Source organism: Anopheles darlingi, chromosome 2 (assembly GCF_943734745.1).
Source record: "Anopheles darlingi chromosome 2, idAnoDarlMG_H_01, whole genome shotgun sequence".
Taxonomy (NCBI): Eukaryota; Metazoa; Arthropoda; class Insecta; order Diptera; family Culicidae; genus Anopheles; species Anopheles darlingi.
In genome coordinates, this window is record NC_064874.1 from 82,933,653 (window position 1) to 82,948,652 (window position 15,000).

At 49.1% G+C, this 15,000-nt stretch overlaps 2 protein-coding genes across 2 annotated transcripts in view; one reads left to right on the forward strand and one right to left on the reverse strand.

The window, feature by feature from the left end:
- LOC125960194 (neural cell adhesion molecule 1-like) overlaps positions 1-15,000 on the reverse strand; it is a 217,958-nt gene that overhangs the window by 48,666 nt on the left and 154,292 nt on the right. Inside the window, exons 4-5 of the mRNA XM_049693435.1 lie at positions 13,164-13,278; positions 12,679-12,772 (exon numbers count right to left, since the gene is read on the reverse strand). Coding sequence (XP_049549392.1) covers positions 12,679-12,772; positions 13,164-13,278 — 209 coding nt within the window. The remainder of the gene's footprint in view (positions 1-12,678; positions 12,773-13,163; positions 13,279-15,000) is intronic.
- Positions 342-3,220, forward strand: LOC125960202 (uncharacterized). Its single transcript, XM_049693450.1, has 8 exons — positions 342-608; positions 690-897; positions 983-1,096; positions 1,174-1,422; positions 1,505-1,971; positions 2,052-2,178; positions 2,264-2,420; positions 2,600-3,220. The coding sequence occupies exons 1-8, from the start codon at positions 471-473 to the stop codon at positions 2,736-2,738; spliced, it is 1,599 nt and encodes a 532-aa protein (XP_049549407.1). The 5' UTR covers positions 342-470; the 3' UTR covers positions 2,739-3,220.

Below are 15,000 nucleotides of genomic sequence, written 5' to 3' on the forward strand. Positions count from 1 at the left end.
TCGCACCACTCACCTTGGGTCACATCGCCTTGTCCAGCAACACCAACACACGAACGCGTGCCGCCATGTGAGCCGGTGAAACCGGTACGCCGTCGCCCCCTCGGTTTTTCGGGTGCGGAGAAGATGTATCCGATTCGGAATCCGTTCATTAAACTCGTATTTACCATTTCGCGCGCCGCCTGGGGGGGAGGGAATAGCGATCAGCGAATGGCGAATGGTGAGTTCGTTCAATCGGATTTGGTTGCTTTTACCGAAGACAACGCGTCACAAGTCACAAGTGTGCAAAGACCTTGAGCTGTTCTCTGTGAGCTAGTGATCGCTCACGTCTCGCACGACAGGGGTCAGTCCGGTATCAACGGTTGATTAGTGTGGTCGGTCACGGAATCTAATGCTAAGCCGCAGCCGCAACTGAGCAGTAGCAGCTGATAGTGCGGCGCCAACGCAAACAATCAAAAACAGCAACAAGTACAATGGCCGATGATAGGGAAGGCGCGATCGGGCGCTGGTGGTCCAAGGCGAAAAAGTACATCACGATCGAACCGGTGATCGTTCTCTTTCTCCTAACAACGATCAGTTCAACCGGCCAGAGTGTGTTTGAGTTTGAAAAGGTAAGCAAACGGTGACGACGACGCCGATGAGCCATGGCAACCATAATAATCTCGTCTCGCTCGAGTTCCGTGCTCCGGTAGGCCTGTGCGACGAAGCTAAATGTATCGCTGGAGGTGTGCGCGTACATGTCGAAGCTGGAGGATGACAACATCTGCGAGGAACCGGACGATACCAACCGTACCCTGCCCGGTGTGCCCAACTTCGCGACGTTTCGCGATCAGGTCTGCCTGGCACAAAAACAAGCGCAAACGGAACTGACCGAACTCGACAAGCATCGCAACATTTGGAGTAAGTGGCTCCGTGTCCGTTTGTTTTGTGTTTTATTGTGTATTAAGTGTTGTTTGTTTACATACACACACACACACACCTACAGCTGGGCTGGTGCAGGTGGTCGTACTGCTGGTTGCCGGTAGCTGGACCGATCGTGCCGGTGCCCTGAAGCCCTGCATACTGGTACCGATCGCCGCTCAATCGTTGTCACTGTTGTGTAAGCACCTTAACTAGTGATCGTTAGCACGGGCGTTGGAATTGTTATGATCGCGCGCATAATATACCCGATTCCAGATACGATGCTTTGTGCCGTTTATATGCGTGAGATTCCGCTCGAAGCGTCACTGCTCGTGGCCGATCTGATGGTTGCCGTTTGTGGTGGTGTTCCGTTGCTGATCGCCGGGATTTACAGCTACCTGGCGCTGGCCACCGAGCCCAAGGATCGTACGTTTCGGTTCGCGTGTGCTGCCGTCTCGATGGTGTTCTTTCCCGTGGTGGCCAACTTCTTCAGTGGGTTCCTCTTCAAGGCACTAGGATTTATCAGTAAGTGGCGTGCCTGTTTGTCATGGCGCTGTTGACCGGAACAAAGTGAATTAATCTTTTTCGTCTTTTGTCGCACAAACAGAATTGTGTCTGGTGTGTCTCGTGTTTTGCGCTGCCTCGCTGCTGTACGGATTGTTTGTGCTCGAGGAACCGAAGGCGCAATCCGGGGAAGACAGTGCGACAGTGGAAAGCGAGAAGCGGCCAACGGAAGGTGGGCTTCGGTCGCTGTTTGACTACCGGTTGGTGTACGACTCCGTGAAGGTGATACTGAGGCGGCGTGACTTCAATAAGCGCAGCCTGCTGTGGCTTACGCTGTTGGCTTTTTTCATCAATTTCGGCGCCCTGTCGGATGCCGGTGTAGCGGCTAACCTGGCCATCAGCCAGTTCCACTGGGTAACGAGCTTCGGTATCTGGCGGTCCTACGATTTGGCCACGACCATGCTCGGTACGCTGTTGGCGATGGGCGTTCTCAGCAAACGGTTCGGTGTTTCGGATGCGATGGTTTGCGTCTTTTCCATCTGCTTCTCGATGGCTGCCAAACCGTTCATGGTAATGTACATTCTGTGTGTGTGTGAAATCTTTTGCACATTGTTTTAACTCTTGATTTCCGTACGTTTGTTCTGTTGCAGGCCTATGCTGTGACGCACGTGGTACCGAACCTCTACTACGTTGCCACCTCTATCGATGTGTTCGAGGGCAGCAAAACGATCGCCACCAAGAGTCTCGCGTCGAAGCTGGTGTCAGAGAATGAGATCGGTAATGGGAGGATGTGCCATAGATGCTACGGTTATTAGCGGGAAAGCTTTCTATCTGCATTCCATTTTTTCCTTTCTTCTGGTAGCCAAAATGCTGACTCTGCTGGGCATCGTCGAGTCGCTGCAGGGCACCGTCTATCCGTCGCTGTACAGCGTTGTATTTCTGGCTTCTCAAGAGACGGTTATCGGTGCAGTGTTCTGGCTTAGCGAGGGATTCCTTCTGTTGGCATTTGCGCTCTATATGTAAGTTGATATCGTTTGCATTGGTACTGCTCGAACTATTAATCCATTTACGTGCGGTCGGAACGTGCTCTATCGGATTCCAGGCGAGTTCCTGAAGATCTTCCCGGATGATGGGCACTCAGAATGATGATGATGATGATGATGGGTCTTTTTCTCCCCTTTTTTTTCTTTTCCCCCAGTGTGCTATATCTCTTATCACGACGCTCGGCCAGTGAGGAGGCAGCGGCAGCGACGGGGACAGCACCGACGGGACCGGCAACCCAATCAAGCGCCAAGCAGGGCATCGATAATCCTGCAGTGGATATTACTGCACTTTGATGAGTTTATCTGCATCCAGATACCACCCTTCCCCCGTCGGTGCCCGGAGCTCAACAGGAAGGATGCATCTGATTGGACCGGAAATTATTATTTTCCCCGTGACGCGTGCAGAGCGGCAGGAAAACGAGGAAAAAAAAAACGGGAATGGTGCAACCGCCATGCGCTAGTGAATGATGCTGCAATCGACGACGATGATGACGATGGGTGATGGATGCAGCGAGAAGGTTATCAATTGCTCTCTCTCCCTCTCTCCCTCTCTCTCTCTCTTTCTGTTCTTCTTTGCGCGATCCACTACCTCACTACCTCTACACTACAACAGATAGTCTCGGATGGGAATTGATGATTACATTACCTTCCATCCAGTGGTCTTTTGTTTTTATTTGTGTATTTCATTCGATTTAGTTAGCAAATAAAATAATATTATACGCAATTACGACCAGTACGGTACCGTTACGGGAAGGAAAGGTAAATATTGACGAACCAAGCACACTCAATTTCTGATGAACCGGTTAGTATTGTAACGTTGGTTGAATCACAATTAAAGGTAATGCTTCGTTAGTAAGTATTACCCTTTATTTCGGTGAAATGTGAACCGTTTATGCATCCTTTGAATGTTTGGCATCCACGACAACAGTTTTGTAGGTTTTTGGAAAGCATATTGGTGTTGTTGCTTTTATGCAGGTTGTTAGAAAATAATTCACAACAACGGCCTGCTTAGTTTTCTATTAAATTATCTTTTATTCAAGTTGATGTGTAGCGTAGCAAATAAATTGCTAAACCTATAGTTTACAACCTTTCTGAACATTTAATCTGCACGAAAACCATGGCGAGAAGACTAAAAAGGTGCATGAAGATAATGTCGATTTTTTCTAATATTTGTTTATACTTATTTTTTTTAACAATTATAATAAAATAGCTTTTTTGTAAACCAAATGATAAGAGTTCAATACTTTTTTTCACTTCTAAATGCTGCCAAAAGTATGAAACTTCAATAATTGCTAAAATATCTTGCCGGAACATTCTCGGGAAACTAATAATCTAACGAACTAATATCGCTCTTGCATATCTTGGTTGATCGTACACGGAGTTACTGTACATACCGCCTCTCTAAAATAAATGCCATGCGTATAGTACTCAAATATATTGGCCAAATTACTACTGTACTTAAATATGACATTTATCAAAAATCATTAAAATCGGTTCGTACGTGACGTCAGAAAAAAAATGTTTAAAAATAAAGCATCCTTTTGACATGAATCAACCTTAGTCTCTTCTGCTCACTCTCTAATGCTCTGTTTATAGTTAGAGCCTCTGAAAACTCATCCAAACCGCAGCGACTGCATCACAACACCAACGGCCCCCTTAAACCACAGCACCAGCAACGTCTGCAATCGCTCAAACCAACAACTACTTGCTGGTGGGCGGAGATAAAAAAGGGCACCCTTCGCGGGCCACCTCAACACCAGCGCAACGAAAACAAGGGGTTGTTGCTGGTGTAGAGAGACTTTCGCTTCGACGAGCCGTTCGCGTCCACTCGAAATGGAATATTTAATTGACGGCAAGGGCCATAGAAAATAATTACTCCACCAGCACACGCGCGCGCACTCGGCACCTTTGACGCATCATCATCATCATCATCATCCGCACTCTGCAGTCATCTTCGGAGCCTAACAGCCAGCCACGAGTGACAACAGCCAGTGACAGCAGCCGGCAGAACCGGTGTCTGGCCTTAGAGCACTCTTAAGGATTATAGCGAAGGGACAAACTCTCAAGGTGTTGCTACTTTGCACTCCGACATCTCGCCCGGCTTTATCTTCGAATGGGAATGGGAATGAGAGCGTGCTACTGTGCACACCATGGCCCTTTGTCAGTCAGTCAGGCAATGTTTTGTCGCACGCTCGCACACACACACACACACACACAAGCGAGAAGCAGGATTTTTATGGAGCCCCGAACCTGTAGGAGGACCCGGGCTTGCTGAGAATGGCTGGAAGTTAATAAAAAATTACGATACGGGATTGTTGCTGACGCTGGCGCCAGGCTTATCATGCTCATCCGGTGCGATACTTAAAAACTCGGGCAACTCGGGACGTGGAAGACCGGGACACTCTTGACATTTGGTTCGCGTATAAAGTGGAGAAACTTTTCGCACATAAAGCCGCAGTGGCCCCCGGCGGAAAGAGTTTCTCCTTTCTTAGTCGAGCTTATGATTAGTCATTTCGCGGAAGGGCAACATGTGCGCTGCGCCACACCGAATGGCGATGAGCATCATTTTAAAAAACAAAACAAAAATAAGCACCGCCAGACGACGACCGTGCTTTGAAGTGGCTCATCATAAGGAGAAACGGAAGGTCAATGGCCACAGTGTTCCGGAGAAATGACACAAGAAAGAGAAACTCAAGCCGGGAGCTGCAACTTGTTCGCTCTCAGAATCTGGAGAAATCATGTTAGCCTTGCTCGTTGCCGTTCAGAGAGAGATGGGACGTCCCCCCAAAAAGGAGAGGGCTACTTCGATTAGCGATGTGATGTCACCGAAACGGGCGCCCGACATGTCCACCCTCGGGGAATCATTCGCTACATTCCACGTCCGCTCGTCCGTTTGATGTCTTGTCGTCATATCCTTCTGCCCAGGGTCCAGAGATCCTGGTTCTACTGCGGTGAATTCACTCTCTCTCACCACAAACGAGGAGAAACTATTCCTCGTAGAGGACGTCGAGCTAGCTCGGTTCGGTTGGACACACCGGTGCCAGAGGGTTGGGAGGTGGGTGGGGGCGGGAGCTAATTAGCTAGCTGGATGGTAGTGGGAAGTGACTTAATTAAGAAAAATGATGCCATATTCCCCGGGCTGCATCCAGGGGCGACAGCAGGAATGGTTGAGTCGAGTCTTTGGGCAAAGAAAGTGACAACTCCGTTGTGATGATGGTGGTGGTGGTGGTGGTGGTGGTGGGACGTCCTAACGAGGACGAGGATCGTGGTCGTGCTTTTAATGGTCACTAGTGCACACTAGTCCCTTTCCACTGGACCTCCACTGCTGTATCATTTCTGCCGGCCGAGGCTAGCATATGTTCGTGTGGTTCATATTCTTCTTATGCTACCTACAACGCATCAATCAGAGATGCAGATAAGAACCTGATTTGGATAAAAAAGAGTTTGCCCCCAACCCTGAAGTGGCCATTTCGGGCCACTCATCGGGCCGGCGTGCTCTCAAACACTTCAGACGCCACAATCACATTGAGCATGAGCATGGCATGATACGGGGATAAAGTTATTCAAATATTGCATGAATTGAATGGGCAGACGGCCTCTGGCTGAGTGTGTGTGTGTGTGTATTAGGATCTCCGGTTAATCAGGTCGTCGTCGATTGTCGATTGTCGATTGCTTACGAATTCGAATTTTCCGAAAAAGCCTCCTTTCTTTTTGGTATCTAAATTGCATATTACATTAGCAGCCGGCTGTCGGCCGGAAGGTACAAGTGTCACTCCGATTGTGTCGATTCGCCTCGATCTCGATGCTTGTCGTGCGCGCTTCGAAGCTTTAATGCAACTGCGAATGATGGCGTGCTGATGGTGATGGGATCCATTTTATGAATTTTTCATGCAATGTTGATTGATGCCTAAGAGCGGCAACACGGAGCTGCCACGGAGAGCAAGTGAAGCCTTATCGTTCCGATATGCAGAGTTCGCGGAGGTTGTGTGGCGAAGAATGTCGCCGATATATGGAAGGGTGTGTGTGTGTGTTAATGCATCGAACGCGGGAATCCAAGCAGGTGATGCGATGGAACGTAGCATTGGGCGCACGATATGCTAATGAGGGACAGAGACGCGAAACGCAAAAAGCAGCTCTTGTCGTTTGCCGAAAAACAGGCACGATAAGAGGACCGGTTCGCGGGGTCCAGGAAAAAGCCTCTTCCAAGGACAAGCATGCTCTCGGCGCGAGCCACACTCTGTTGCCGCCCTGGTTGGTAGCAAACTATTAAACAATCATTGGCCAAGTCCCTCGTAGAAAGTTCATTAATTGTGGTTCCCTCTAGTGGCGTCTTCGAGGAATGCGTTCGGTGCGCCGTCGCTCGCTCGCTTGTCAGCTCAACATTTACTTATGCAAATGCGCAATGCCCTCCCCAAGAGAATGAAAGTACATCAAGCGGTGCCGGCGCTCTGACGCCCCGATGACAAATCAATATTTGGTGAAGCGTAAAAATCCGATTGTAGCATAAGAATAGGGAGTGAGATGCGGTTGAAGAAAAGTGCCGTCGCATCGAGCCACGGGAACCCATTTCCATTTTCCATTTGCCGTGCCCTGCCTAGCGAAGGAACCCCCGGGAACGCCCCGCATCGGTTGGCAGGCTGTTGGTTTTTCATTTTAGAAGGAAATTTGTTTAGCCACGTGAAGTGACAAAAGCGAGCAGACGAGCGAGCGAGTGAGTGAGAAGCTGAGGGCCGACAAGGGCTAGCTGGTTTCCGCCGGAAACTTTGTGTTTCTTTGATTATCAGCACCAGGGCGGTGGTGGTGGTGGTGGTGGTGGTGGTGGTAGTGGTGGGCGTGTTTTATCATTTTAGTAGAAGTGTGAACTGGGTCGTTAGCGTGAATTGTTTAATCAAACAGATGAAGTTTTCACTTCGCGCCCGCGTGTCCGATGGTTAGACAAATTAATTATAGAAATTCCTTTGTCCCGATAATAGCCGCTCTAGACAAGAGGTCGCCCTTCAAGAGTTGGATCTACGAGATGTCGGTGCCTGGGTGTACGTGTGTGTGTGTGTCGAAGACGTTCCATAGTGTAGCTGGTGATCGCTCGAACGCACAAATGTCTTTGTCCGTTCGCGTGTCAATCGCAAGTACTTGTTCGCGATTTGCCCTCTCCCAGTGTCGGTTTGAATATTTAACATCCTTCATACCTCATCCCTCATTCCCTCCGCTCCCCCTCCCCGGCACACCCACTGCTGTGCACTGCTGTAATGTCGGGTTATCGTGCTCGGGAATCATTTCTCGCTAAAAACCAAATTCAACAGAGAGAATAATTGATTGGCGCTGTTTGTCGTGCGCAGGGGGAGAGGGCGCCCTCTAATTTGACACGTTGACATGCTGCGAGGGAGGGGAAGTAAGAAGAAGGAAGGGAGAGGTAGCCAAGGTCATTGACAGGCAGTGCAGTACCATACCTTCGAGCCATAATACACCCCAAACGACGCTATCGATTCGCGGACTCGCCGCGGAACCCTGGCAACATCAAAGCAGGTTACTTGGATTCTTTTTAAAAACCCACCCCTACTACTACTAGGGGGCGCTTAATCATGACAGTTTGTTCTCGAGCTTCGGTTGTGGCCCGGAAGTAACAGTAGTTACTGACCGGATTGTTATGTTCCGTTCGTTTCGCGTTGACACATTATGCGCCAGTTCGGGTGGATGTCGCAGTGTGTTTGGCCTTCTGAAGGACCCGCGGCGCAAGAGCGAAAGTAAGAGAAATGGCGCTAATTAATAAACGTTCTTCCGTGTTGCGGACGCTTAACATCGCGTATCGACTTTTGCGAGCGATTTGTTACGCTAATGGTAATGGGTGAGAGAGGAAGAGACAGAAAGAGGTTAGGGGACTCGGGATTTCGCGCGATTTCAAGCATGATGTTGACGGGTTGATATGGTGGAGGTGCTTGCCGGCTGCATGAATTGTTCCTCGGAAAGAAAAGGACAACGATAAGCGATCGTCGAATCGGGAAAAAAACGAGGACTCGTTGAAGACCGGATGGTTGACCTTGTAGGCAACTCTTGTAGCCGAATTATTGATCAACAGCAACAACGGCATCGAACCGAACCGTTTCGTGTAAGCTCACGTGCTGTAAAAGCATTTGGCCACTCGACGGCCACACCTTGCACACGTTCTGCGTAAGTGTTGTTCCCGTCCCTCTTCCTTTACCCCTTCAAGGTGCGTTTGGGTCAAGTAAGCAGAAATAAAATACGCCACGCCATGGGCCGGAAATTTATGACTCCAACGAACTCCGGACGAACCAACCTGGTGGTGATGATGATGGTGTTGGAAGGTGGTTTGGTTTGTTTTCTCTCTGTTTGGTGGTGAAGAAGGTGCGGGCGAAAAATGGCCCCTCGGCGCCTACACGCCTTTCGCTCGCCCGGGGTCTGCGTCTCGCTTTTCCGGGTTACACGCCCGGGCTGGCCATAAATAACCTCCTCCGAGAGTGGTGCGCGTGATGAGCTTTTTGGGGGGCAGCGCTGGTGGCCCAACGTCAGAAAGGCGCGAAGGGAAAAAAGGGACTGTAAAACATGGCAATACCTTCTTCCTCTCTTCCTTTCCCCCCACTCCACTCTTCCCGATACCAGAGGAAAAGTAGCTGAAAATCGTTCACAACCCACTTGACAACACCGTTTTCGGTTGATCCATATTCGATTGCCGAGGGTCCCTGGGTGATGCTGTGTGTGCTCTCTCTCGCGTGAGCAGTATGTTACGTTTGCGGGCCCTCGTGAGTGTGTGTGTGTGTGTGTCGGAGACGAGTGCGTGATAAATGGTGTGTATGTGTGTCGGCCACACCGTTGGTCGCTGTGCACCAAAATATCCAATCGACAACCAAGACTTCCACTTTCTAAACGTTCCGGCTTTAGGCTTCGACCGTGGCGAGGTGGCGGCACGAGGATGTGTAAGACGAGCGGCGGCGACGGCGCCCATGGTGGCCTTAATCTGCAACGGTTTGTCGGAGGTTCAATCAACCGGAACCTGATGTGATCCGAAATTCCGTAAGAAAAGCTCGCTCGCTCTCGCTTCAGTGAGAGCGTTCCGCGTGGAGCGATCCGGTTTCCCCGGGAGCCCGATTTCCGGTCGCAGGAAGACGTAAGAGCAAGGGCACGGACACGGAGACGGAAACAGGGACGAGCGGAATGCCCTTCTAATCCTACGCACGAGGAACAATAGACATTGATCGATCACGGATCGCTGGGCGCCCGTGCAGCGATTGCTATGCGCTGCTTAAGAGGTCTGCTTCGGAGCATATCCTCCGTTAGTGCCTTTCCCTACTTGTTATGCTGACGAAGGCATGCGGGAGAAAGAGAGAGAGCGTGCGCCCGGTGGTCGCGAGGAGTGCAAAACGTTGAATTTATGGTGTGCGAACTGGCCGGCCTTGAGCGACCAGGACCATACGGGGCGACCATTTTAACGGTCGTGCTGACGCCATCAACCTCCCCAAAAAGGGGCCGCACATCACTTCACATATATGTTGCGCCAGGATTGTAATAGACGCATGTGTTTAACATTCCCTCAGCGTTAGGACGCATTGCTCCGGGGGGGTTCGTATTGATGTCTTTAGAAAATCAGAAGAGAGGCTAGAGGGCTTTGCCGACTTTGGCTGACTTTGGGGGACCTTGGGACATCAGCAAGGACATTCGTTAGTACCGAACAGGTCCTTCAACTTGGATAGGAATTAGATTAAAGATAGAATTCATAGCCATCGGCAGAAGCACGTTTGTTGAGGAGGATGACGTCATCAGAGCTGTCATTGGTGACAGGTGGATTGACAGATACTCACCAGCAGGCTGTTTTTTTCCAAAAGAAGAAAATTTCTTCTTGATATGTTTGGTACGGAGTATTCCATCATCTTTTATCTGTGATATTAGTTCACATTTTATCTAGATAAGTTTGTAATGAAATTATTACTTTAAAACATAAATAGGAATATACTAAAGTCTTCTAATCCGATGAAGATTTGATACACATTTGTTCTCACTATTGTGACCCATTACAGTGCTTTGAATAGAAGCACAGACCGATGAATGCTTCTCATCATATTTCATTCATTCTCTCTGCTAATTAACATCCTGGCACCACAATAGACCAATGCGGCAGCTACGGCCGTAGGAGGCCGAGGAAGGGTTCCTTTACACTGAAGACGACACGCGCGGCACGGTTATGATGTTTGTCCGTGAACCCTACTGCAGCGTAATTTTGAGGACCGCGGGACTAGCGCGACAAAACCGGCCTCACCCGGCCACACCACACAACAAAAACCGCGCCTCACGAACAAACGGAGGATAATTGTGGACAATAATATCCTTATAATGTTGCAGAGTTCCTTCCTCCACGAAACTCCAACCAACACACCGGGACCGGGCGTCAAAAGCTGATTGGCCTTAATAGCAGTTCGTGGCACGGTGCAGGATTTTATCGTCCTCGTCGTGACGGTACGGTACGCTGCTTGGCAAGGTTCGTGCCCGACAGCACCGTCGTAATAGGAGATTTTCGTGACTCCAAGGGGTCCAAGGGGTCCATCATAAACTCCCGCTACTCCCGCCTACCGACCGTACCATGCCAAGCCAGCCGAAACGTCGAACCCAGGGTAAGCAAAGTCCGTCTACGACTACGGCACGATCACCAACGAACTGTGACGTATCGGCAGAGGCGTCGGTGCCGGCGGCAGCGGTGGTGGTGTAACGGTTTGGAACCGTTGGTTTGCTGAAGTTGAACAAAATTGAATTAAATTACTCATAATTTGACAGTGCAATAAAGTGACACGAGCACGAGCCAGCCAGCCAGCCAGCCAGCCAGTTGGTTGATTGTCCGTGGGTTGGATGTAATTTCTCGCCTGTTCTGGAATGATTCCTCGTCATCATCATCATTCATCGGTCGCATATTCATGGGGGGGAGTGTTCCGCGTGTGCGTTAATGAAGTGTAACAAAGAACACGTGCTATCTTTCTCTTTTTTCCCGTTTTTTTTCCTTCAGTATCATCCCACTCCTGCCAGCGGATGCCAGCCGGACGGGATTGATGAGTTTTATTGAAATGGAATTGTTTTCATGTTTGATCCGGTGCCAGCACGGCCGGATGGTACGGAAATGTGCTAGTCTGTATCGCTTTTTCGAGCGAAAAATGCCAAATAAATAATAACTTTATAGTTTTGTTCAACAACTGGGCATTCATTTAGAGGAATTTGGACGCAAAAATATGTGTAGGGTTATGTTGCAAGTACACTCTAGTTGCTGGAATTCGACATTTAGCGTATTGCAAAATTCATTTAATTTTTTTCCCTAGTATACGAATGCAGCATTACATTCCAGCTGTTAAAAACATACAAAAACATGTTGCTCGCCAAAGGTTGTGCCAGTCTAGTCCGAAAATAGGACAGCAAATATGTTTGCATATAAGAAATGAATAGCAATCGATTGAAGAGGAGTTTTTAACTCGATTTGAATTCATTTTGAACTAATCAAATATTCTAATTACATTATTTTGTCGCAAAAAACTATAAGAAAAATATGTTTACTTACGCAAGAAGCTTTTAGTAGACATATAATGTACCAGATCGGAAACTTGCATTTCGATAGGGATTGCGATTTTTGATATTTCAAGCGAATTTTCAACCTAGCAGTACAAGTAATGGATCGATCTGAAGAATATTTCTTTCATCTTAACCGTGTATGAAACATGCTGTAATGTGATCGCGTATGAGACACGATAGCGATTTGAGTGAAATTTCATTTTGACAGATATTCGCTCTTATCACATAAAGCTCCATTCATGCCCAGATAGAACAATGATGGGTGTTACAGCATCTCATATCAAAGTGAATCCTACCGCAGCGCGTACTCGTTGACCTAGATTCTTGTAATGCGCATCAGCATTGCCCCTAACCCCAGGGTGGTCGAATGAAGTTATTTGCTAAATTTTGATTTAACGAAAGTGGCCCCCCGGTGTGCGCGATTGCCTTTTAAATCAATGCCACCGTCACCGTGGTTTCCTCATGAAATATGCAAGCATAAATGGTACATGTGGCGTGGGACAGAGAGAGACGCACCTCACACACACAAACACACACACACAGAGAACGGTGATGGACGAGCATGAGAAGCGTGAAACCCGCGGGCGTCGACTAAGGGATGGAAAATATTGCAAATCATCCATTTATGCCTGGCCAGGGTCTGGCCTCTGGACCTGACCGTCCGTTCTGTACTTACTGATGATGCTAAGATTGTATCGAAAGCTCTGCGTTTGACTGGTACGAAAGTCAACTCGACAGCGGTAGACACCCTCGTCATGGCGGCGCACGTCCTAAGCAAATATTTGCCCCAGCATGTACCGAGGCATCAGCAGTAGCAGCAACAGCAGTTTCGCGACCATCACCAGCAGTAGCCGAGCGTTGTCGAGATGTCGGTAGCACGTGAGAGCACGGGATAGGAAAAAGGAAGAAGAAAAGGAGAAAAGAATGATTGAAGTGGTTTAGTATTTTTCTCCATCTTTTTTTTGTTTTTTTTTTAAATATGAATCTGATACGGGTAAATGTAAATGTGTGTGCTCGTGGTGGTTGTAAGGGTCGGCATTTCGAGGAAATACCCGAATGTAATTATGCTTCATGCATGTGCCGAATGAGTTGGCACACAACACGTACGTATGTTTCATGTTCGACCGGTTCCATCATCATGCTCTTGGCCTTGCGACTCACCTGGATATCGAGCGTGGCCGGATCGGTGTCGGTGTTGAAGTGAGCCCGCGGTCCAAAGATCTCCGGTGCGGACCAGTGGCGTGCCTGCTGCAGTGGTTTCCCCCGTACATCGAAGCTGGAAAAAAGAGGGAGAAATAGAGAGCGAACGGATTAAAGAAATGAATGTTCCGGATTATTTTCGTCGTTGATGTCGTCGCTGTTGTTGTTGTTTTCGTTCTAGCACTAGGCTAGATTGGTCGAAAAGAATGACTCTAGACTGCTTTTTTTCTTTATTGGAGCCCAGCTGTGGCTCAGATCATTTGAATTTTCCACGGAAATAAACGCGAAGAGGCCGCAGCAAAGGTTCTAATCCTCACAGGAGATTAAAGTTCCCGGTCGCCCCTTCGGATTAGTGAGAACATTGTTGCTCCTCTTTTTTCGTTTTATTTGAACAACGGAATGTCGACGACGACACTTCAACATCATCAACAATTATAATTCCATCTCTCCCTCCCTCCTGTTCCTCTCGATTAAATGTATCTTCATTCCAATTGCGCGCTCCCATTATGGTTGTCCGAATTGTTCGTTCACAAAAGATAAAGAGTTAAATATCAACATAAATAATACCATTCGGACCAACTTGCTCGTCTCGGGGCGCGCGCCAGTCTGCTGGCCCCAAAACTGGGCTCTGTTATCAGTTTAGACGCGTGGCAGGGTGAAAAAGTTGTCACCGAAACCGAAGCCTTCCACGAAACCCCGGGGTGGAGAAGGACGGAACATTACCGTTTAACCCCCATGAACCATTCTGCTCCCTGCAGCCGAGCGTATAGGACGCGCTAGCGCTTCTTCGTGCTTGGCCAGTTAATCGTGTCTCGTGGTGCCAGTGTGTGTGAGTGTTGTTATTAAAGTGATCCTGTACCGTCGACGATTCCAGCACGGTTCCCCACGACCGTGCTGCTATCTGGTGTGTACTGTAAGTGTTTTGTGCCAGGATTCAATCGCATGGCACGCCTTAGCGTAAAATCTTACACTAAGCGTGTCCCGTTAGTTTCCTGGTAGTGTCGGTGTGTTTGTGGCACGTAGCGTCAGGCGCTAGCGCGTAATCGCCTTACGCTCTGTTCCTGCTTCGTTGCGTGCGCGTAGTTAGGGGGTCATCGTTCGTGGAGATCTGGCCTTGATCGCCGATATCCACCACAGGGTGACCCATTTTTGTTAGTAGTTTGGTGTTTGTTATTTTTTAGCAATAATTTTGGTAGTGTAGTTTCGGATTTTTGTTTTTCCACTTTGTATTGTCGTCTCACTCCTTCCTCACCATGGAGACTGTCGACGGGACTTCGTGTGCCCCGGAGGATGGTTTCACGGTGTATACGGGGAAGCGAAAGAACGACAGACTGTCGTCGCCCCCACCCGCCGCAAAGAAAACGGCGCCCGCCACTATAACGGCGACGCCAACCGTGATGACCAACCGTGCACGAGCATACCCGGCGTCCGGTAAGGGTCCATTCACCGTATTCATCATGCCCCGTGAGGTCCCTCTCGACACGCTGGCGATCACGCGTGCCTTAAAGGCGGCGTACAAGTCAGTATCTGACGTGTTTCGGGTAAAACCGAACAAATTGCAGGTCACCGTAGGGGACCGGATGCAGGCCAACGCCATTGTAGCCGACCAGGCTTTTACGTCCCGCTACCGGGTATACATCCCCGGTAGTCGGGTGGAGGTCTCCGGAGTGGTGGAGGACGTGAGGATTCCCCCGGAGGAAATCCTAAAATACGGATTGGGGTCCTTCCAATCCACGTCCACCAAAGGTGTAAAGGTGCTGGAAGCTCGGACGCTATACAGCTCCTCGATCGTCGACGG

Coding starts and splice junctions, on each gene's coding strand:
- LOC125960202 (XM_049693450.1), top strand. CDS start 471: ATGGCCGATGATAGGGAAGGCGCGATCGGGCGCTGGTGGTCCAAGGCG. Junction 898..982: donor CAAGCATCGCAACATTTGGA/GTAAGTGGCTCC, acceptor ACACACCTACAG/CTGGGCTGGTGCAGGTGGTC. Junction 1,097..1,173: donor TCAATCGTTGTCACTGTTGT/GTAAGCACCTTA, acceptor ACCCGATTCCAG/ATACGATGCTTTGTGCCGTT.